This window comes from Euleptes europaea, chromosome 9 (genome assembly GCF_029931775.1).
Source record: "Euleptes europaea isolate rEulEur1 chromosome 9, rEulEur1.hap1, whole genome shotgun sequence".
Classification (NCBI taxonomy): Eukaryota; Metazoa; Chordata; class Lepidosauria; order Squamata; family Sphaerodactylidae; genus Euleptes; species Euleptes europaea.
Window position 1 is genome coordinate 13,101,295 of NC_079320.1, and position 22,674 is coordinate 13,123,968.

General features: G+C 45.7%; 1 protein-coding gene across 1 annotated transcript; it reads right to left on the reverse strand.

Annotated features, from left to right (window-relative positions):
- Positions 1-15,767: 15,767 nt before the first annotated feature.
- On the reverse strand, positions 15,768-21,312 carry LOC130482544 (placenta-specific gene 8 protein-like). Its single transcript, XM_056855305.1, has 3 exons — positions 21,201-21,312; positions 17,275-17,399; positions 15,768-15,872 (listed from the first exon to the last, which is right to left on the reverse strand). The coding sequence occupies exons 1-3, from the start codon at positions 21,310-21,312 to the stop codon at positions 15,768-15,770; spliced, it is 342 nt and encodes a 113-aa protein (XP_056711283.1).
- Between the last annotated feature and the right edge of the window lie 1,362 nt (positions 21,313-22,674).

A 22,674-nucleotide genomic window follows, 5' to 3' on the forward strand; every position in this document is an offset into this window, starting at 1 on the left:
CGTCACAGCAGAGGGATCCCTGCAAAACAGAAAGACACTGAACATTCATCTTGTTTTGGAAAAGAAAAATTACAGATGGGACAGATGTAAAATGCTCAGGGGGACCCAAGGGCTGAGCACATTGCGAGCAAACATGTGCAATGGAGCCCCCAGTGGCTTTAGAAAGAAGTTTAGAGTGGAAAAGTGCTCACGGTGTTTTTCCTTTATCCTTTCCTTTATTTTCCTTTATTCCATTCTTTATGCTTGTGGACCAACAGATCATAAGCAAAACACAGTGAGGGTTACATTTGGGTCAGTATCAGCCAATAACTTTACAACTATATCTTGCTTTAGGGCAGGTCCCCCCCTCTGAATGTATTAAGGGGAGACATGATAGAGGTCTATAAAATTATGCAAGGTATGGAAAGAGTGGGCAGGGAGAAGCTTTTCTCCCTCTCATAATGTGGGGTCATCTGCTGAAGCTGGAGGGTGAGAGATTGAAAACTGATAAAAGGAAGTATTTCTTCACACAATGCATAGATAAAATGTGGAACTCCATGCCCCAGGATGTGGTGATGGCTGCCAACTTGGAAGGCTTTAAAAGGGAAGTGGACATGTTCATGGAAGGCTTTAAGAGGGGAGTGGACATATTCATGGCTATCCATGACTACTAGTCAAAATGAATACTAATCATGATGCATATCTATTCTCTCTAGTATCAGAGGAGCATGCCTATTATATTAGGTACTGTGGAACACAGGCAGGATGGTGCTGCTGCAGTCATCTTGTTTGTGGGTTTATTAGATGCACCTGGTTGGTCACGGTGTGAACAGACTGCTGGACTTGATGGGTCTTGGTCTGATCAGGCAGGGCTTATCTTATTGCTCTTATGTTCTTATGCCGAAAGTAGAGGATTAAAAGGTAGAATTTAAAATGTATTGCACAATTTATGAATTTATTTATTTATTCAAATTTATAACCCGTCCTCATCCCCAGCGAGCCAGGCTCAGGGCGGATAACAATAATTAAAAACAGATTACATCCAGACTACAGCCTCTAGATTTCAAAAAGGGGCGAGATGGGTAGGATGGGGAGGCCAGTAAAGATGGATCTTCTTCTTGGGGTTGTCCTCAACTATAGGCTCGGCGGAATTCCCTAAGGTCCCGCAGGGCCCTGATGTCACCAGGAAGACTATTCCACCAGGCCAGGGCCGAAAAAGCTCTGGCCCTTGTTGAGGACAGCCACACATTCTTCGGGCCAGGGACCACCAGTAAATTACTATTCGCAGATCGTAAGGCTCTCTGGGGGGCATACCAGGAGAGGCGGTCCTGCAAGTCGATGGTCCCAAACCGTGTAAGGCTTTAAAGGTCAAAACCAGCACCTTGGAACCTGATCCCATACTCCAGCTGGAGCCAGTGCAGCTGTTTTAACACTGGTGTTATATGATCTCGTGGCGAGGACCCCGTAAGGAGCCTCGCCGAGGCGTTTTGCATCAGCTGGAGCCTTTGGGTCAGTCTCAAAGGCAGCCCTACGTAGAGCGAGTTACAGTAATCCAGTCTAGAGGTGACCGTCGCATGGATCATCGTGGCTAGGTCGGGGTGGGAGAGGTAAGGTGCCAGCTGCCGGGCCCGGCGGAGATGGAAAAAGGCCACCTTGACCACGGCTGTGACCTGAGCCTCCATAGACAAGGAGGCATCAAGGATCACACCCAGACTCTTGACAGCAGGTGCAGATGTTAATTGCACGCCGTCAAGAGTTGGGAGCCGGCAAGGGGCCTCTAGCTCCCTTACTGTATCAAAATTGGCGGGGAGGTCGCAGCGGAGCGACAAGACCTTATCCGCAAATAAGCTTGCAAATGCCTCCCAGCTACGGGTCAAATTTGTAATTAAATTTGGCTGTCCCTTCAGCCAAATTATTCTAAATAATTGTGCTGGGCGGGAGCTAGCGGACGCGATTTCCGCTGCATAATATTCTTTTTTAGCAACTTTCACTCCCATCTCACAGGCTTTCATAAACGTCCTATAAGATGTTCTTGCAGCCTCGTTGTGAGTTTGACGCCAAACTCGCTCTAGCCGTCTAAGCCTTCGCTTCATTACCCGGAGGCCCTCAGTGTGCCAAGGGGCCCAGGTTCGGCGAGGGCGAAGAGGGCGTTTGGGTGCGATTTCATCAATGGCAGTGGAAAGTCGGCAGTGCCAGTCATCCACTATCTCATCGAGAGAACCGCCAGGCAGGTTAGGATCCCGTAGAGCCCTCTGGGATCCAATCGGATCCATGAGTCTCCGTAGGCGAGCGTAAATCGGATCATCGCCCAAACAAGGAAGAGGCAGGAAGTCAATCCGAGCCTTCAGGACAATGTGATCTGACCATGGAACCTCCTCTTTTGGCATCAGATCCAAACCTACCCCGGCCCCAAAGATAAGATCGAGTGTGTGGCCTGCTTGGTGCATAGGACCCGAAACAACTTGGGAGAGCCCCAGTGCCACCATGGATGACACCAGGTCCGAGACATGTGAAAAAGGGGCGGCATCAGCACGAACGTTGAAATCCCCCAAAATTATCAATCTGGGGAACTCCAAGGCCCAGCCTGCTGCCACCTCTAGCAAGCTCAACAGAGTATCTGCCGGTGCGTTGGGCTCCCCGGTACACCAGCCAGATAGCCAGGCTCTCCTCGGCTTCCCACACCAGACGAACACATTCAGTGCCGGGCATCTCCTAGGGAGGGCCCTAAAGGAGAAAGACTCACAAGATTCAAAAAAACAAGAAAATGCAATACGGTCTGATGGGATACTTACTGGGATGTTGTATTTGGTCCTGTAGACAGCCCTCAATGCCATGGATGGCCCCCACAAACAGCATTCATTCATATCAGCAGCAACCTCGCATCCCAAACAAAGGGGACAAAAGGCTCCATAGAGGCCTAGTTGGAGCAGAGCATGAAAAATGTTCTTTTAGGAAGTCACTTGGCAGAGTGCAGAGCTGATGCAAAGCAAAATTTGACCCAACTAGAATATCTACCCTTTTGCCAATTATTCATTCATCCTTAGGTAAGTCAGGAAATGTCATAATAAAACTCACTCATATAATCAGGGTTGCCAGCCTCCAGGTAGTAGCTGGAGATCTCCAGCTATTACAACTGATCTCCAGCCGATAAAGATCAGTTCCCCTGGAGAAAATGGCCCTATTTCAAAATAGTCTCCATCAGAATAACTCTTATTTATCCATAGTCATAAATTTCAATGCATAATTTGAATAAATATCAATGCACAGTCATTTGAATAAATAATCACACTTTTGATTCTTTGGCAGGAAGTTATCTCAAAAGATTATAGCATGAAACAGTATTTTCATTGTCATGTAATATATATAAATATATATATTGGTGTTTGTGATGTGATATATATATTGATGTGATATATATGATGTGATATATATAAATTGGTGTTTACTTGTTGATATAAATTATTTAGATATTATAATTAATTGGTGCCCTATAGCCACATACTTCTGATATGCCAGAGGATCATGAGTGATCTGGGCTACCTATGCCTTAGGTGTAATGTTTATCATTCATATACAGGCCCAATGAACACCTCTCCACTTTGGGTAAAACCCAGAAACATGGAGACCAAGTGCAAGTCATTCATGCTTCTTCTTATGCCTCTCCCTTGGCATATCTACACCTTCTCACCATCCCATTCTGCTTTCTTCATGTTCCAGCCCAAGAACCCACCAACCAGTCCTCTCAAAATCTGACAGTATGGCTTCACTGCTCTCAGAGAGAAAGCTATGGGGCAGATTATATGTCTTCCATAGTGCAAAGTAACTTTGTGGAAGTTCCCAAGATCAGAAACCTGTCTGTGTGGCAAGGAAAGTTGTGCATGTATGGGATCAAGTGTATCTTTATGGTGGTCAGTTGCACATCAACATACATTTGACATACAACCAGTCCATGGCATTGCATTGACAGAAACATTACCCTGGAAGGATGTGAGAGCATTCCTGCCTGAGCAAAAATTGGATTTTTATAAACATGATTAGTAGCCGGATTATGTTTATAACAAAGTAGGATATCTCCATAAACAGCTCATATTTATCCTGCCACTCCTAGCACCATGAGTGTGTGTGTATGTGTAATGAGCCATCAGGTTGCAGCCGACATATGGTGACCCTATAGGGTTTTCAAGGCAACGTTGAGAACGTTGCTATTCCATTCAACACAGAACTAGCTATTATGCAGTCAGTGTTGAACCCTGAAGAAGAGGCATTTCGAAACATGATGAATACCGGATCCCTGTCTTTGATTTGATGGGTTTATGAACTTTCCTCTGCCTATGTTTTGATGAGTGGAAAAGCTACCACCTATTTGACAACTTGATTGTATCCTGGCAAGATGGTGAACAACACTGGACAAGCTTTGAAATCCTATAGCATTGTGTTGGACTCATGTTGTTTCCCTATAGTGGATTTATAGGTTTATACCTGGTTGTTACACGATTGTATATTTTGTATGTTTGAATAGTTGGATTTGTATTATACTATTATTCTCATTGTTACTACTGGTGTGTTTATTATCCTATGTTGCTGTTTGTTTGCCATACTTCCTATTACAGCAGGCTAATCTTTATCTTTAGTGTTAACCTCCAGGTAATAGCAGAAGATCTCCTGCTATTACAACTGATCTCCAGCCGATAGAGATCAGTTTACCTGCAGGAAATGGCCACTTTAGCAATTGGACTCTATGGCCTTGAAGTCCCTCCCCAAACTCCACCCTCCTCAGGCTCTACCCAAAAAACCTCCCGCCAATGGTGAAGAGGGATCTGGTAACCCTATTAGCTGCAGAGATCTGATTAGATCATTCTAGCCTAGGCAATCCAGGTCAGGGCATGAGCCCTTGAGGTTATATAAAAGCTCTCGTCTGGAAAGGCTAAGTCCCCCATTAATTCAGCACTCTCTTAAGGCCACCAAACAATCCCACAGTGAAATATTTCCACAGCCACTCACATACTCCCATGTCACTGAAGCAATCACATAAATCTGTCTGCCAATGGCCTCTCTGTGGCTGGACAATTATAACCTGCTGTGGTTGAGTCGTAATCACTGGTTGAGTGGTCATTTTATTAGCTCCTAGGTAACATAGAAGGAAGTAAGACATTTGTTAACAAACCATCTGCGTTCTGAAGTTATGACAATACAGCTCACGAGTAATGTTCTGCAGGATAAAGGGAAGCAGGTAAACGTTATACACCCAGGCTTACTTCATCTGATTCAGGTTATTTTGCAGCTGACTTTTAACAGTTTTATAGAGGCTTTATTTCCATTATTAATAAATGTATTTATTCATGCTCAGATAAATCAGGACTGCAGATGTGGCAAGAAGCAACTTTTATACTAATCCAAAAATCCACACAAAATCCAAATAAAGGGTCGGACCTAGGGTTGCCCTCTTCGCTACCAGCGGGAGGTTTTTGGGATGGAGCCTGAGGAGGGTGGGGGTTGTGGAGGAGAGGGACCAACACCATAGAGTCCAATTGGCAAAGCGGCCATTTTCTCCAGGGGAACTGATCTGTATCAGATGGAGATCAGTTGTAATAGAAGGAGTTCTCCAGGTAGTACCTGGATGCTGGCAACCCTAGTTGGGCCCCAACTTAATTTCACCCAATTCTGCTCCTCTCTACAGCTCCTGTCCCAAGTGACTTTGGGTCCACGCAGGTTCCACAGTCATAAACTATTTGGTTTTCTACAAGAGCTTCTCCTTCCTCTTTCACTTGTGGCCAAGTTGGTAGGATCCAGTCCAAAGACCCAGAGACCACAGGACCTTATGGGCCTGTAGCACCGTTAATTGTTAATTACAGCTGCTTTGAGTGATTGGCAGAACAGGTGGAGAATAAACATTGAAATAAACCAGATTCTCCTGGGACTAAGCCCCATTGATTAGCATGGGACTTACTTCTGAGTAGCCCCCTTCAGGCTTGCTCTCTTAGTCTAGCTGATTGTAAAATCAGCATGCCAACAGGCAGGTGGACGGACAGATAAACATAGTCCTCAAAAAAATCAAAAGTAGTACTTATCCTCCCATTTTCTTAAATGAAAATCAATTATTACAGTATCTTTATATTATACTACTAGTCAGATCAACTGTCAAGATGGCATTCAAATTACACATTAATACAGAACTATTTTACTATGGCATTCTTTCCCAGGAAATCTCTCGAGTCAACAATTAAGTACTGAATGAAAAATTTATTGTAACATTAAATAGTATAATTGCATAAGTAAAAGCCTTTTACCGAGTGCTCAGAAGGAGATGATGATCTCTCTTTGTTGAAGTCCAGTATGCTTATAATGATATTTTAGTGTACATATCAACCTTTATGCGTTTCCAAGACTATGATTGGCAGTTGTGATCAAGGAAGTTGCCCAAAGTAAAAAATAATTGATGCTGATAATTGTCTTCTGTTAGCTTACTGGTCAGTTTTGTAGCAACATGAACCCAATACATTTTGTAAACATGGGAGGCCAAGATTTTGCATAATTTAGGCAGGTCATTCACAAAGGAAAAAAGGGGCAGTATTTATTTGTGTGTGCGGCATATAGTAGGGTTGTCAGGTATGGTCTGGCAACTGGCAGGAGACTTGAGGGGAAACAGACATGGAGGAGGAGTGCCGTTGGGCAACATTATGACATCCGTTCCAGAGGAAAAACCTGGAAATGTCATCACACATTTCTAGGAATCATTGGAAGTGCTACCATAAAACTATAGAGTTTCCGGAGATTCCTAGAACAGACTGACATGCATTCCATGTTTCCTCCAGAAGTGATGTCACACTGTCACTTGATGGCAATTTTTAAGGATTATTGTTATCCCGCCAGCTACAGGAATGGCAGAGGGAAACAAGAGCTAGTGGGAAAATAGTAGCTCTGGCTTGTAGCCAATGTTATGTGGCAAGATCTTAGTGGGTGGGAAGAAGATCTTACCCTGTGTGCTCTTAGACCATTCTAGGAGCCCACGTGACATATACTCCTTACCATCTGGCATAGCTTTTCTGGATGGTAGTGGGCGGACATGATGGTGGTGAAGGAAATTCTTTTTTACCACTATCACCACCACAGAGTTGTAGACTTCAAAATGAGTTTAAACTTATGCTTCATGTATACCAAGGAGGGTGGGGGGAGAAATTTGTGAGTGTGGGCATCTAAGAGCAATCATCAGAAACTAGGGTTGCCAACCTCCAGGTTGTGGCTCTAGGTTGTGGCTGGAGGTCTCCACAATTCACCTGGGGGAAAAGGATGCTTTGGAAGGTAGACTCTATGGCATTATGCCCAATTGAAGTCCCTCACCTCCTCAAACCCCGCCCTCCTCAGGCTCCACCTAATAACAATAACAACAACAACAAGCAGTTATTTATATCCCGCCCTCCCCTAGCAAACAGCATAAGATATATAAATAGACATATTCAGTAATACATAATAACAATAATTTAAAATTACCATCAAATCTCCAGGTATTTCCCAACCAGGAGCTGGCAACCCCATCAGAAACCCCGAAAAGGAAGAAGAGTTGGTTTTTTATATGGTGACTTTCTCTACCACTTAAGGAAGAATCAAGCTGGCTTACAATCTCCTTCTTTTCCCCACCCCACAACAGACACCCTGTGGGGTAGGTGAGGCTGAGAGAGCTCTAACAGAGCTGTGACTAGCCCAAGGTCACCCAGCTGGCTTCATGTGGAGGAGTGGGGAAAGAAACCCGGCTCTCCAGATTAGAGTCTGCCGCTCATGTGGAGGAGTAGAAAATCAATTGCACTTCTCCAGATTAGAGTCCACCACTCCACACCGGCGCTCTTAACCACTGCACCACGCTGGCTCTCGTTTTTAGAGGTCAAAGAAGTCTTCAACAGGGACACAAACCATATACAGATCTGATCTAGCATTTATTAATATCAGCTCATTCTCCCTTTCCCCCTCTGGAAAGTGCGATGTCAAGCTCAGAGCAGAAAAAGATGCGATTGTTCAAGAAGATGGGACTTCTAGGTCACAGTTGGGACTTCTAGGTCACAGTTGGGACTTCTAGGTCACAGTTGGGACTTCTAAGTCCCAGTTGGTAATAGCAGCAAAAATTGAGGTAGGAAAACAGAGGTGAACTCCTCAACCCTGGCCCTCTGGTTGCTCCTGCTTCAGATTCAGAGGGGCCCAAAGCAGCCTTGGACAGGGGAAATAATTCCCCTAGATGTTTTTGCTTTCTTCCTGGCAGCACCAGATATTATTTTTATTTAATGCTGCATTTATTTACAGAAGCTATACAGTGGAGTTGCAATGTCAAAATAAAGCCTGCCACACTTTCCTACAAGTATTCCTGGGCCCACAGGAGTGACAGGCAAAGATGCAACAGGTGAAGATTTCCCTGGCATTTGTAGGCAATGGTGAAAAAAGTTTCATCTCCGGAATCTCTGTATGCACAAGAGCCTGGGTCGTAGGGTTGCCAACCTCCAGGTGGTGGCTGGCAATCTTCTGCTATTACAACTGATCTCCAGCCGACAGAGATCGGTTTACCTGGAGAAAATGGCCACTCTGGCAATTGGACTATCATGGCATTGAAGTCCCTCCTCCCCCAAACCCTGCCCTCCTCAGGCTCCGCCCCCAAAATGTCCAGGTATTTCTCAACCCAGAGCAGGCAACTCTACTGGGTGGGGAAGGAATGAGAATGGACTAACCCTGGTTTTAACATGGTGTGTCTTTATTTTTCCTGTAAGGAAATGAAAAATACTGTTTCCTGGTGCGGTCCAGGCAGAGTAGTTTGAATAGCCTCATCGGCTCCTTTGGTGTTGCTTGGTTTCTTTTCTTCCCCCTTTTTTATACGTTATGAATGAACACAGATTGAAAAGGCTCACCTGGGCATTGTCACAGCTGACAAGTGCTCTGATACAGAGTAAACAAAACAAGTCAGGACCAGAAATTGAAATAAAAGGGAATGTATTTCTATTCACAGAAAGAAGCAGAAAGTGGGGAGGAGCTGAGCACAGCGGGTTGGTAAATGATTTTGTAAGAAAGGGCCAAACAACCTGCATTTTATATCCCAAAGGAATCCATCTGGACAACTTTTGAGGGGATTCAGACACTGGAACCAGATGATATGTGGCTAGGGTTGCCAACTTCCACGTGGCACCTGGAGCTCTTCTGCTATTACAATTGATCTCTAGAAGAACAGGATCAGTTTAGGGCTGTCGATTCGGTTCGTTCCGAACCGAAAAACAGCCGAATTTTCCCCGATTCTGTGGTTTTCAGTTCGGATGGAACCAAATTCAAAAAAGACGGGGAAACAATGAGCAGAATTCGGCGAGTTCGAGCGATTGCCTAATAAATTTGGCAAATTCGGGGGCTCCGAATCAGCAGCATAACCGTCAGTTAGTAAGCAACTAGCAGCATTCTCCCGCGGCCAATGGTGGCCAAGCCAGGTCTTCTTCTGGCCAATCAGTCATGGTTGAGTGCGTGAGCCCAGCTGCTGGCGGCCCAGGGAGAGAAAGAGAGTCTGTTTGTGTGTGACAGAGATCCCCGTGGGGGTGCTTGTGCACATTCGCGCCTTTCCGCGGCTCTGGGGGGGCATGTTTGGAGGTAGAGATCCCAAACGTTCAGTGTAGCTTGAGGGGACCCTTCTTGCAAGAACCCCCAAGTTTTGTGAAGATTGGGTCAGGGAGTCCCGAGTTATGGGGCCCGGAAGGGGTCCCCCATCTGCCCATTGCAATAAAGCCATTACAAACACATTCAAAGCCCAATCTTCACAAAACGTGGGGGTTCTTGCAAGAAGGGTCCCCTCAAGCTACACTGAAAGTTTGGGACCTCTACCTCCAAAAATGCCTTCCCCGGAGCTGCAGAAAGCTGTGAATGTGTTTGTAATGGCTTTATTGCAATGGGCAAATTGGGGGGGACCCCTTCCGGGCCCCATAACTCAGGGCCTCCTGACCCAATCTTCACAAAACATGGGGGTTCTTGCAAGAAGGGTCCTCTCAAGCTACACTGAGAGTTTGGAACCTCTACCTCCAAACATGCCCCCACCGGAGCCGCGGAAAGGCGTGAATTTGCTTTTAATGGCTTTATTCGGCCGAATTTTTTCCTGAACTCCAAACTTAGTGCCGAATTCCACGAATCTGAATTGGGGGAGTTCGGACTTCAGCATTTCCTGAATTAAAATGGGTTGAATTTTGCCGAATCCGAATTTTACCAAAAAAAAATTTCAACAGCCCTAGATCAGTTCCCTTGGAGAAAATGGCTGCTTTGGAGGGTGGACTCTATGGCATTATACCCTGCTGAGGGCCCTTCCCTCCCCAAACTCCAATCTCCTGTGGCTCCACCCCCAAAATCTCCAAGTATCTCCCAACTCAGAGCTGGCAACCCTATATATGGCAAGCACTGAATTCTCGACTCCTTCTTTTGAAGATGTGACGATACAGAAGAACATTTGCTGGGGAGGACCAACTGGTGGGACCGGGTGCTTTATTCTTTTCCTACCCATTTCCAGCTCCCCTGCCCCACGCTTTGGATTATGCATGGAGATGAGGATGATTTGACCCAGGCTGATCTCAGGGGAGATCAAAGAATCGGGATTTAACAGCATCGGGAAGACCCGGGATTTGCGAGGGCTGGGTGTGAGGTTATCTCTGAGGGATGGGAAACTCATGCATAACTCCAAGGAACAATCGAGTCAGCCCAGAAGCGAATGTGAGTCAAAGTACCCATGCATAAAGGACTGTAGTGAAGTAAAAACTCATCCTCAACATCAAAAAAGAGGTCACCACAAAATCCACAGAAATATTTTACCTGTACAACATTGTTATGACTATCCTAGCAGTGTCGGTGAAATGTTTCTAATTCCCGAAATGTAACTTTACACAAATGACAGCTGAAACTGTGAAAATGACGGCTCTCGAATGATACGCAATGCTGTTTCACAGTTTCTTCCAATTTCACATAAGTAGCACTGCTGTTCTGCTTGGTGAGAAGGTTCCTCAGACAGGACTGTTGGAGGTGGAGATAGCTCCGTAGGGGTCAAAGACTGGTTTTCTATCTCAAGTGAATTATTACAGAAGGTATCTGTGAGTCTGTCAGAAGATAATGTGAACTCATCCTCTCTAACATCCTCGAACAAAAGTAGTTTGCGCCCACCATGAAATTCAGTCACTTGTGCCATGACCTCATCCCCTTTTTGAAGATTTACATTGCAGGCTTGACACCAAAAGAGGAAATTATCCAAGTGCGCTCCTCCATGGACCTAGCTCATGTACAAATGGATGACGCTTGCATTTTCTGCAAGCTTCCCCAAGCTTCTCTACGATCTCTTCAGAATGAAATGTCAGATCATGGCACTCAGACATCCAGGTTTTCATGGTGTGAGCACTGTGAGTCTTTTGGGCTTTTGTCTGTTTCATCAGAGGCCTCCCAATCTTTGATCAAAATTCAGTCACTATTCTCCTTCTAGAGCACTTCTGAGAATCCAGCATGTGAATGCAGAATTAGGAAGAAGTTCAATACCATACATCAGGGGTGGGGAACATCAGTCCCGGGGGCCGTTTAAGGCCCGCGAAACCATTTGGTCTGGCCCTTCATGGATCCTGGCAGATCTCTAGCTCAGAAGGATCTAAGACTGGCAATCCTCCCCCTCCCATGGACAGGAATAGCCTCTATTCAAGGCGGATGTGAGTTTGTTTTGCCAAGAAAAGGAACCTTTTTTCCCCCCTTGCAGAAGAGTCATTAGCTTTGGAGCTGCTAGGACTGCCCAAGAAACTGTGTTAACCCTTTCCCACCCGGGCCATGGAAAAACTTATTGGTTGGCTAATTTTTAAGCTGATAATTTTGTATGGCCCGCGAATTATGTTATAAATATCCAAATGGCCCTTGGGTGAAAAAAGGTTCCCCACCCCTGCCATACACACACATACACAGACTGAATAAAGACTTGGGATTTCTGATTTGCTACAGTTAGATTTGAGTTCAGTAACACCTTAGAGACCAACAAAGATTACAAGGAATAAGCTGTTCAGAGTCAAAGCTCTCTTAATCAGACAAGAAGGAGGAGGAGGAGGAAGGAGGAGGTTTTATATGCCAACTTTCTCTACCACTTAAAGAAGAATCAAACCGGCTTACAATCTCCTTCCTTTCCCCTCCTCACAACAGACACCCTGTGAGGTAGGTGGGGCTGAGAGAGCTCTAAGAGAGCTGTGACTAGCCCAAGGTCACCCAGCTGGCTTCATGTGGAGGAGTGGGGAAACAAATCCAGTTCACCAGATTAGCCTCCACCGCTCATGTGGAGGAGTGGGGAATCAAACCCGGTTCTCCAGATCAGAGACCACCACTCCAAACCACCTCTCTTAATCGCTATGCTGGCTCTCTATGAGTAGGAATGGAGATCTCTCAGACTTTATATCCCAGTCAGAAGGTGGGAGGGGTGTTGTAAAGAATTATTTGCTATAGGTGCTACATAAATCTGGGACTCCCCAGCCTTTGGGAGGGGGGCAAGTGAGAAAGAGGGGATGCCATGGAAGAAAGCAAAATATCCCCCCCCCCCAAGGGGGGCTGATTTTTGTTCAGAAAGTTCTTTTCAAAACAGGAAACATTTAAATAAGAAATATATCAATTGGAGGAGAATTCAGTTGTATTCCTAACCTTGTACAAGTTAAAACATCCCTAAAATACCAACATAGAATCGCCGTACTAACATGTTAAATATTTATTTATTTAGCAAATAAACAAGGAAGTACATTTTTATCCTGATTTTCCTGCAAGGAGCTCGAGGAAGTGTACATATTTCTCCACCCCTCCGTGTTATCCTCACAAAAACCCTGTGAGGTCAAGCAGACAAGAGAGTGACTAGCCCAGGGTTACCCACTGAGCTTCCATAGAAGAGTGCCTGTTTGAACTTGGGTCAACCTGATTCTAGTCCGACACCCTAACTGGAATTGGCAGAAGTTTGGAGGCGTCTACATCCTACAGCTAAATAGGGTGCCTTTTATTTATACATGCACAAGACTTGAACTTGAATAATTTAATTTTGAAATTAGACCACGTCCGATGCACATATGCAGCAGAAAGTTACATGTACTATCACTTTGTGGAAGATGCATAGACAAGCACATTCCTGGAGATGGGCAGCTCATTCCTGAGCTTTGCTGCGGCCGGGGACAGCTTAGCCGAGGTGCTGCCGCACCACCTCCAAAGCGGTTTCCCAGCAGTCAAAAGGCTAAAAAAAGCTTTTAAAAATCTTTTTTGAAAACAGCGAGGCTGACATTATTCTTGGAGGGGAAGGGCTAAGAGTGCTCTTTAGTGAATTCCATGTCTTCATAAGATGTTGTCTGATATTACTATCATATATCTTTGATCCTGTGCCCTTTACCCCATCTTTATTCCATAATAAGAAGTGGAAACCTCGATCCAAGCCAGCTTTTTCAAGTCTGGCTTTCCTATCTCCAGGGTGTAGTATCCATTCCATCAGCGCGACTAAAGTAGCTGCTTGATGATAAAGCATAACATTTGCCAGTGCAAGACCGCCTCTCTTCTTATCATCTTGTAAAACTGTAAATCGAAATCTGGGTTTCTTCCCGTTCCATATAAATTTGCTTGTTCTCTGTTGCCATTTTTTTTTTATAATTCTGGGTTTAAGCTGTATTGGTTTCCCAGCTGTCAAAAGGCTAAAAAAAGCATTTAAAAATCTTTTTTTGGGGAAATGGGGCATTCCCCTCCCACACTGAAAACAGCGAAGCTGCGCCAGGAAAAACCTGGCGCAGCAACGCTGTTGGTGGAGGGGACGTTCCCGGGCTGGAGGGGCTTAGGAAGCTAAAGTCAGTTCTGCCCCCGGGAACGCCCCAGGAACGCCCACACACACCGGTGCCACATTTCTCTTCCGGAAATTAGGTCCCAGAGAGACTGTGGTGGCAGGGGAGCGGCATGCAGCTCAGCGGCTCCCAGGCAACAACAGAACTGCCCCTGCCATCAGCGTTAAGTGCCTCTTATCACAGAATAAGAGAACACTTACGCTGGCGGTGGGGTTATGCTGCCTCCAAATAACTTTCAACCCATTTCTCAGGAATGGGCTGTTCACTGCTTGTTGCTGAATAATAAGGACATTTATGAGAGATGTTTTAAAGATAATGTACTAACTTCAGCAATCTCTCGGTGGGATGCCTGCAAATCAGTTCTGTCTGGCCATGTAAATTATCCTAGGTTTGTATGTTTAAAAAATAAATGAAAATTCCAAAAGCAAGATTTAATAAAATAAATGGCTAATTTAGAGCAAAAATATAAACACACAATCAGATGCTATCAGAAACTTATAATGGCAGGGAAACAACTGGAGACCTTAAAAATCCAGTAAAATCAAGACATATTATAATGCTTTGATTGTGGGATCCTGAATGGTGGGGGGAGGGTTGGGGTCACTGGGGATGCCCCTCTGATTCTATGCTAATAAGGTTTCAAAACTGCTAGCGAGATACATGATAATTCCAGATGGTTTGCCGTTTGTAACAGCAAAATAAAGCTGGAGTTCAGCGGCACCTAAAATACTAACAAAATCTATTCCATCCAAAGGTTTTGTGGCTCGGAGCTCACAGCAACAGTTGCAGAGCTTGGTACACAATGCTCGAACAGTTTCTCCAAGCGACAGTGATTGAGAAATGGGAATGGAAGTAAATCTGAAAGAGAGGAAAACCAGCATTTGATTGTAACGCCGCCCACAATCTGCTAACTTGGTTGGATAATTTTCTTTCTCATAGTTATATTCTACAGTTGTGAGAAGCCCTTGTATACATTGACAAGGGCCATCTATGCATGGCTGTTTCCTCGCGGTCACCCCACCAACTACTTCGGGGATTATGCATGCATTTTCTGACCGTCAGAGGTCGCCTTGTTCTCCCCGGGCATTTCTGTGCATTTTACCCAGGTTTTCTGAATGCTGGGTAAACAAATCCAGAAAACGTGGGCAAAATGCGTGGAAATGCATAATCAAGGCAAAGCCCCCAAGTAGTTGGCCGGGTTATTGCGAGGAAACAGCCATGCATAAATGGCCAAAATATCATTGGTGGTAAACAAGACCTTGGGGAGGGGAGAGAGAGAGAGATCTGATAACTGCACTTTAAAAGCAGCGGAGGTGGTTCTTTAATGTCTGTTTGTGTTGGTGTGGGGAGGAGCTTAACATAGTTTGTTACTTGCTTTTCTCCCTGTGGACAGGTACCTGTCTGTAAATGCGAGCAAGGAGGAAAAGCAGCTGGGGCGGAAGACGTTGCAATGGGCAAATCATATGGAGCAAAGCAAACCCCTTTAAGGACTCCTTGTCTGTGCTCCAAGCAGCTCCTTCCCCAAAATTCCTTGTCTGTAGAAAACCCACTTGGCTTTTGTGACATACTTATGTGGCATACTCTTTTTTGCGGGTCCTGCTAAAATGTGCAGGATTTCAAGAACAAACTTTTATAATTGTAGACCTTGGTCATTCTGTGGAAAGACATACGGGCCATTAATATCCTAATGTGATTCTACACCACGTGCAATGCTGTGGCTCAGTGGTAGAGCATCTGCTTGGCATGCAGAAGGTCCCAGGTTCAATCCCCGGCATCTCCAGTTAAAGGGACTAGGCAAGTAGGTGATGGGAAAGACCTCTGCCTGAGACCCCGGAGAGCCGCTGCCGGTCTGAGTAGACAATCCTGACTTTGATGGACCAAGGGTCTGATTCAGTAGAAGGCAGCTTCGTGTGTTCATGTGTTCATTTTCAAAGTTAACCTTCAACCCGCAAAGGAAACTCACCAATCTGCCTAGAAGATTCCTAAGTCTCGCCTCCTGTTGATATCCCGCTTTATCTGGCAAAGGGAAAAAACAGGACACCAAAGGACAGTGCAAAAGTCATTACAGAGCGATCCCTGTGAAAGAGAAAAAAAGAAATTTAACAGTGATTTGGGGGAATGTAAAGACTGAACAGATATAACATGTATGGAGAGATCTAAGAGCTAAATGCACATTGTGTGTGAACTTGAGCAATGGAGCCTCAATGGCTTGTTTTATCTATCACTAACCCCTAGAGTTAGCCATAGATTTTCCCCTCCAAAACTGCCATTTCCTCCAGGGGAACTGATGAGAGATCAATTGAAATCAGTCGAAATCAGTTGCAATTCTTGTAGATTTCCAAGCTCTACCTGTCTACCAGGGTCGGCCCTGGTTAGTACTTGGAAGGGAGACCACCAAGGAATACCAGGGTCGCCACACAGAGGAAGGCAATGGCCAACCACCTCTGTTAGTCTCTTGCCTTGAAAACTCTATTGGGTTGTCATAAGTTGGCTGCACTTTACACCCAAGAGACAAGTTGAGGGAGGGAAGGCAGCATGTTATAGCCCAAGCTAATCAGATCTTGGAAGCTAAGCAGGGTCTAAGCTGACTTAGAGCGATCCTCTAGGGTTTTCAAGGCAAGAGGCGTTCAGAGGTGGTTTGTCCTTGCCTGCCTCTGCGTAGCGACCCTGGACTTCCTTGGTGGTCTCCCATCCAAGGACTAACCAGGGCTAACTCTGCTTAGCTTTTCAGATCTCATGAGATTGGGCTTGTCTGGACCATCCACATCAGGGCAGAGGGGGCATATCTGTACAAAATAAACCTGCAAAACCTATTTGATCAAAGATGGACAGGGATATCTAAGTTAATTCCCAGCAACCTCGAATTATAATTTCCAGAATTCTTTGGGAACAGCCACAAGTGACAATGCAGTAAAGCCAATATAGGTACATAGCGCAGAAATGCCCAGAGGAGAGGATTAGAATCATAGAGTTGGAAGGGACCAATAGGGTAATCTAGTCCAACCCCCTGCACAATGCAGGAAATTCACGACCTCCCCCCCACTCCCCCAGTGGCCCCTACTCCATGCCCAGGAGATGGCCAAGATGCCCTCCCTCTCATGATCTGCCCAAGGTCACAAAATCAGCATTGCTGACAGATGGCCAGCTAGCCTCTGCTTAAAAACCTCCAGGGAAGGACAGCTCACCACCTCCCAAGGAAGCCTGCTCCACTGAGGAACTGCTCTAACTGTTAGAAAATTCTTCCTAATGTCTAGACGGAAACTTTTTTAATTTCAACCCATTGGTTATGGTCCGACCTTCTGGGGTAAGAGAAAACAACTCGGCACCATCCTCTCTATGACAGCCCTTCAAGTACTTGAAAATGTTTATCATATCCCCTCTCAGCCTTCTCCTCTTCAGGGTAATTTGTAGCATTTAAGATGTCTTACACAAGATTCAAGTGGCAAGAAAAATAAGTGAGGCCTGATAGAATACTTACTGGGATATTGTATTTGGTCCTGTAAACAGACCTCATCGCCATGGTTGAGCCACAGCAGCAGCATTCATTCATGTCGGCAGCAACCTGGCATCCCAAACAAGGGTAGCAAAAAAATCCGCAGCAGCCTAGTTGGAGCAGAGCACGAGAAGCAATCTGTGGCGAGTCACTTGGCAGAAAGCAGAGTTAACACAGAGCAAAATTTGACCCAACTAGACTGCAATTAATATACTTTACTAACAGTGCAAACCTAAACGGCGTTACACCCTTCTTAACCCATTGACTTCAGCAGAAGGAGAAGAAGAGTTGGGTTTTATATGCCGACTTTCTCTACCACTAAGGGAGACTCAAAGCAGCTTACAATCTCCTTCCCTTCCCCTCTCCACAACAGACACCCTGTGAGGTGAGAGGTGGGGCTGAGAGAGCTCTAAGAGAGTTGTGACTAGCCCAAGATCACCCGGCTGGCTTAGGGTGTTGGAGTGGTTCACCCAGTTCACCAGATTAGCCTCCGCCCACCACTCATGTGGAGGAGTGGGGAATCAAACCTGGTTCTCCAGATCAGAGTCTACCACTCCAAACCACCGCTCTTAACCACTAACCACGCTGGCTCCCTAAATTGACTTAGAGGCGTGTAACTGATTTGGACTAAATTGCAAATCTCCAAATTCTAGTGCAGTTCCATGGAGGTGCCACTACTTACTTCCTACCATTGTGGAAATGTTATCTACCCTCTGTTTCTTGTCTGTTTGCTCATTATGTACCCATCCCTAGCTAAGTTTGGAGTTGCCCTAGCAAAATTCACTTATTTATGTTGTTTGTTTTTATTTTACTTCGATTGTACCCCGCCTTCCTCCCCAATGGGGACCCAAAGTGACTCAAAACATTCTCCTCTCCTCCAATATATCCTCACAACAACCCTGTGCGGTAGGCTAGGCTGAGTGCGTGTGATTGACTTAAGGTCATCCAACAAGCTTCCATAGCAGACTGGAGATTCAAACCTTGGTCTCCCAGTTGGTAGTCCGATAGGGTTGGCAGGTCCCTCTTTGATACCAGCAGGAGGTTTTTGGGATGGAGCCTGAGGAGGCCTGGGTTTGGGGAGGGGAGGGATTTCAACGCCATAGAGTCCAATTGCCAAAGGGGCCATTTTCTCCAGGTGAACTGATCTCTATTGGCTGGAGATCAGTTGTAATAGCCAGGAGATTGCCAGGTAGTTCCTGGAGGTTGGCAACCATATGCATTTGACATACAACCCGTCCATAGCATTGCATTGATGCAAATACTACCCTGGCTGGGTGTGAGAACATGCCTGTCTGAGCAAGAACGGGGTTTTTATAAGCATGATTGGCGGCTGGATTGTGTTTATATCAAAGTAGGCCATATTTATAAAGAGCACATATTTATCTTGCCACTCCTAGCTTCACGATCCATTCCCTTAGTAAACATACATACCACAGAAGAGAAGTAAAAGGTTATATTTTTTTTAAAAAAATGAAAATGTTTTGCTTTGGGGGCATTAAAAGTACAATCCTAAACAGTTGCACTCTAGGAGGACGAAGCTGTTGGTTAGCTGAAGAAAGGCAACAGTTCTGAGTGTTACAGTAAGTTTAAAGGGGGAGAAAGGCATCAGAATGTCTGGACGTGGAAAGAAGCCAGCAAAGCCTGTAACTGCTTCCCGGAAAACCAAGTCTGCCAGAGAAGAAGAGGAGTTGGTTTTTATATGCCGACTCTCTCTACCACTTAAGGGAGACTCAAACCGGCTTACAGTCACCTGCCCTTCCCCTCCCCACAACAGACACCCTGTGAGGTAGGTGGGGCTGAGAGAGTGTGACTGGCCCAGGGTGACCCAGCAGGCCTCGTGTGTAGGACTGGGGAAAACAACTCCAGTTCACCATATTGAAGTGCCTATAAACTTCATTTATGGGAAAACATATATTCTTTCACATGTATGAACACTCACAGAATTATAAGGTGCTATGCTCAGGTATGAGAGCATCAGCATCAGGCACATATCTATTCTGCACACATATGTAAAGGCATTGCCCCATGTATAAGGGGCAAGAGAACTAATCTTTGGTTCATATTCACTAGTGTGTGAATATGAGTTAGCATAAGCTAGCAGCCATTGCTATCAGGTGTCAGTGAACTCATCCTGCAGGCCTGGTACAGCCAGGCTCCTTAACAAGGCCTAAGAACCAGTGATTGAAGACACCAGAAGTGTCAGAAAGGAAAGTAAGGTTTTGGTTCTTCATTAAGGGAACATATGGCCACCTAAAGTGAACGCCTTAAGACCACTCTAATTGGATATGCAAATGCTTGTGTATACGAGACTAATATGTATTGGCTCTAATGTTCTACACAATTGTAATTATCGCTGTCAATCCTAACGTCCGTTTGCCTTTGTTCGGGGTGGGAAATGTTCTGACGTTTTAAGAGCATTCTCCACGCGCGCTGTTCTTTTATTGACCTAATAAAAGACTCGTTTATCCCTGACAACCTCTCCTGAATTACTTTGGGCAATTGAAGTAATTGAGGCATTTCAATATTAGCCCAAATGACACATCCCCACACTCCAGAGACTGTCCCCTCCAAGAAGACATACAGCGGTGCCCGGTCCAAACACCGGTTCTGGCACCAGTGGCTTCTTTGGGGGTCCCCCCCCCCAGAAACCTGTATTGCAAAGATGTTTTGAATAAGGAACTGGAGTCCTGCACCCCAAAATATGGCTTGGACCACCACATATCATACACCCCCACATTCAGGGGACTGTGCTCTTCGAGATGGTGCATGCTGGGTCCTGGTCCAAAGTTCGGTTCTTGTGCCAGCGGCTCCCAAGTGGGGTGACCCAGGACAGATGCACTTACAGACACTGCACCCCAAAATAATCTTTGGACCACCCCAAATGACAAATCCCCACACTCCAGAGACTGTCCCCTCCAAGAAGACATACAGCAGTGGGGAGTGGGGAATCAAACCCAGTTCTCCAGATCAGAGTCCACTGCTCCAAACCACCGCTCTTAACCACTACCCCACTCTGGCTTTCCAATTGCTGATTTGCAATTCCCAGAAAGCCACATCGAGCGGTTCCTGAGATGGGGTCTATATGCTAAAAGGGTAGGTAGAGGAGCTGCTGTGATCCTGACGGCATCTAGCCTCTGCTTAAAAACCTCCAGGGAAGGAGCACTTACCACCTCCCGAGGAAGCCTGTTCCACTGAGGAACCGCTCGAAGTGTTAGAAAATTCTTCCTCATGTCTAGACGGAAACTCTTTTGATTTAATTTCAACCCGTTGGTTCTGGTCTGACCTTCTGGGGCAACAGAAAACAACTCGGCACCCTCCTCTATATGACAGCCCTTCAGGTACTTGAAGATGGTTATCATATCCCCTCTCAGTCTTCTCCTCTTCAGGCTAAACATACCCAGCTCCTTCAACCTTTCTTCATAGGACTTGGTCTCCAGACCCCTCACCATCTTTGTTGCCCTCCATCACTTCATGTGATCTGGACACTATACTTCTGTTGATGCAGCCCAAGATCACATTTGCCTTATTAGCTGGAAAGTAATTAGTTAGAAAGTATTGTCAAGCTGCAGCCAACTTATAGCGACCTCATAGTGTTTTCAAGGCAAGAGACAAGCAAGAGGTGGTTGGCCATTGCCTTCCTCTGTGTAGCAACCCTAGACTTCCTTGATGGTCTCCCATTTAAGGGCTAACCAGGGCCACCCCTGCTTAGCTTCTGAGATCTGCCGAGATCAGGCTAGCCTGGGCCATCAGGGGCATTTTCCTCATGGGTGTCCCTCCCTGTCAGTTCTTGCCCTTTACTGCTCCAGTTTATCCCCCGATTTCTGCACACATTGTTGTGTCTTTAGTTTTCGCTTCAATTTTTTGTGCTATTCCCCAGATCCCCCAAAGAAAATAGTCGCATGGCTACTCACACACTCCGCAGTCAATGCAGCAGTCACATAACCCCGTCTGCCACTGGCCCCGTTGTGGCTGAACAACCACAACCTGCTGCGGCTGTGCCAAAATCACAGGCTGGGACATCATGTTTACGGTCTCTGGGTAACACAGGAAGAAGCAAAGAGTAAGTTAACAAACAATTGGCATCCGGAAGTCATGATAATGCAGCCCAATGTTCTTTAGGATAGGGAAAGGGCCGTAGCTCAGTGGTAGAGCATCTGCTTGGCACGCAGAAGGTCCCAGGTTCAATCCCCGGCATCTCCAGTTAAATGGACTAGGCAAGTAGATGATGTGAAAGACCTCTGCCTGAGACCCTGGAGAGCCGCTGCCGGTCTGAGAAGACAATAATGACTTTGATGAACCAAAGGTCTGATTCAGTATAAGGCAACTTCATGTGTTCATAAGAGCAGCTTGTTCCACCTACCAGCAGATTCTTCCACAAGGGAGCAATAAAATATGGCAGTATTAGCCCCTTGGAGCAGAGTGTTAAGCTGCAGTACTGCAGTCAAAAGTTCTGTTCACAACCTGAGTTCGATCCAGAAGTCGGTTTCAAGTAGCCAGCTCAAGGTTGACTCAGCCTTCCATCCTTCCGGGGTTGGTCAAATGAGTACCCATCTTGCTGGGGGTAAAGGGAAGACGACTGGGGAAGGCACTGACAAACCACCCCGTAAACAAAGTCCGCCTAGAAAACGTCGGGATGTGACGTCACCCCATGGGTCAGGAATTACCCGATGCTTGCACTGGGGACCTTTACCTTTACCTACAGATGCTCATGAGAAACAGGTGGGACTTTGTAACTCAGCTGAAAGACTTGACCCATAAGTTGAAGACCACTCATCTATACTAACAGGTAGTGCAGGTCTCAGGGATCTCAGGCAAAGACTTTTTTTTACTAGCAACTGCTACTTGAGATCCTTTAGATGGAGATGCTAGGGACAAACTGGGGTCTTTCTGTTTGCAAAACATATGCTTTGCCATGGATTCATAGCCCCTCCCATAAGTCACACACCCTTTAGAAGATGGTATGATGCCACTGAATGATAAAACACACGTGAGTGCAGCATAGCTCAGCAAAATATCAGGTTGGAGCTTCGATGCTCTTGCGTCAGGAGAAGGCACCTTATGCCGGAAGGAGGAACGTTCCACCATTAGCGGTGGTACAGATCCATGAAAGCCAACCCATCTTTTCCCAGATTAGTTCACGAATACTAGGTAAGGTTCAGAAACAGTAAATAAAAACAAATGAACATGAAGACAAAGCATTGGCTGCGAATATAGAAGAAGGAGTAGGAGTTGGTTTTTATATGCCATTTTCTCTACCTTTTAAGAAGAATCAAACCGGCTTACAATCTTCTTCCCTTCCTCTCCCCACAACAGACACCTTGTGTGGTAGGTGGGGCTGAGTTAGAAAGAACTGTGACTAGCCCAAGGTCACCCAGCTGGCTTCAT

Coding starts and splice junctions, on each gene's coding strand:
- LOC130482544 (XM_056855305.1), bottom strand. CDS start 21,312: ATGATGTCCCAGCCTGTGATTTTGGCACAGCCGCAGCAGGTTGTGGTT. Junction 17,400..21,200: donor CTGCATTGACTGCGGAGTGT/GTGAGTAGCCAT, acceptor TGCTCCAACTAG/GCTGCTGCGGATTTTTTTGC. Junction 15,873..17,274: donor GGACCAAATACAATATCCCA/GTAAGTATTCTA, acceptor TCTCTTTCACAG/GGATCGCTCTGTAATGACTT.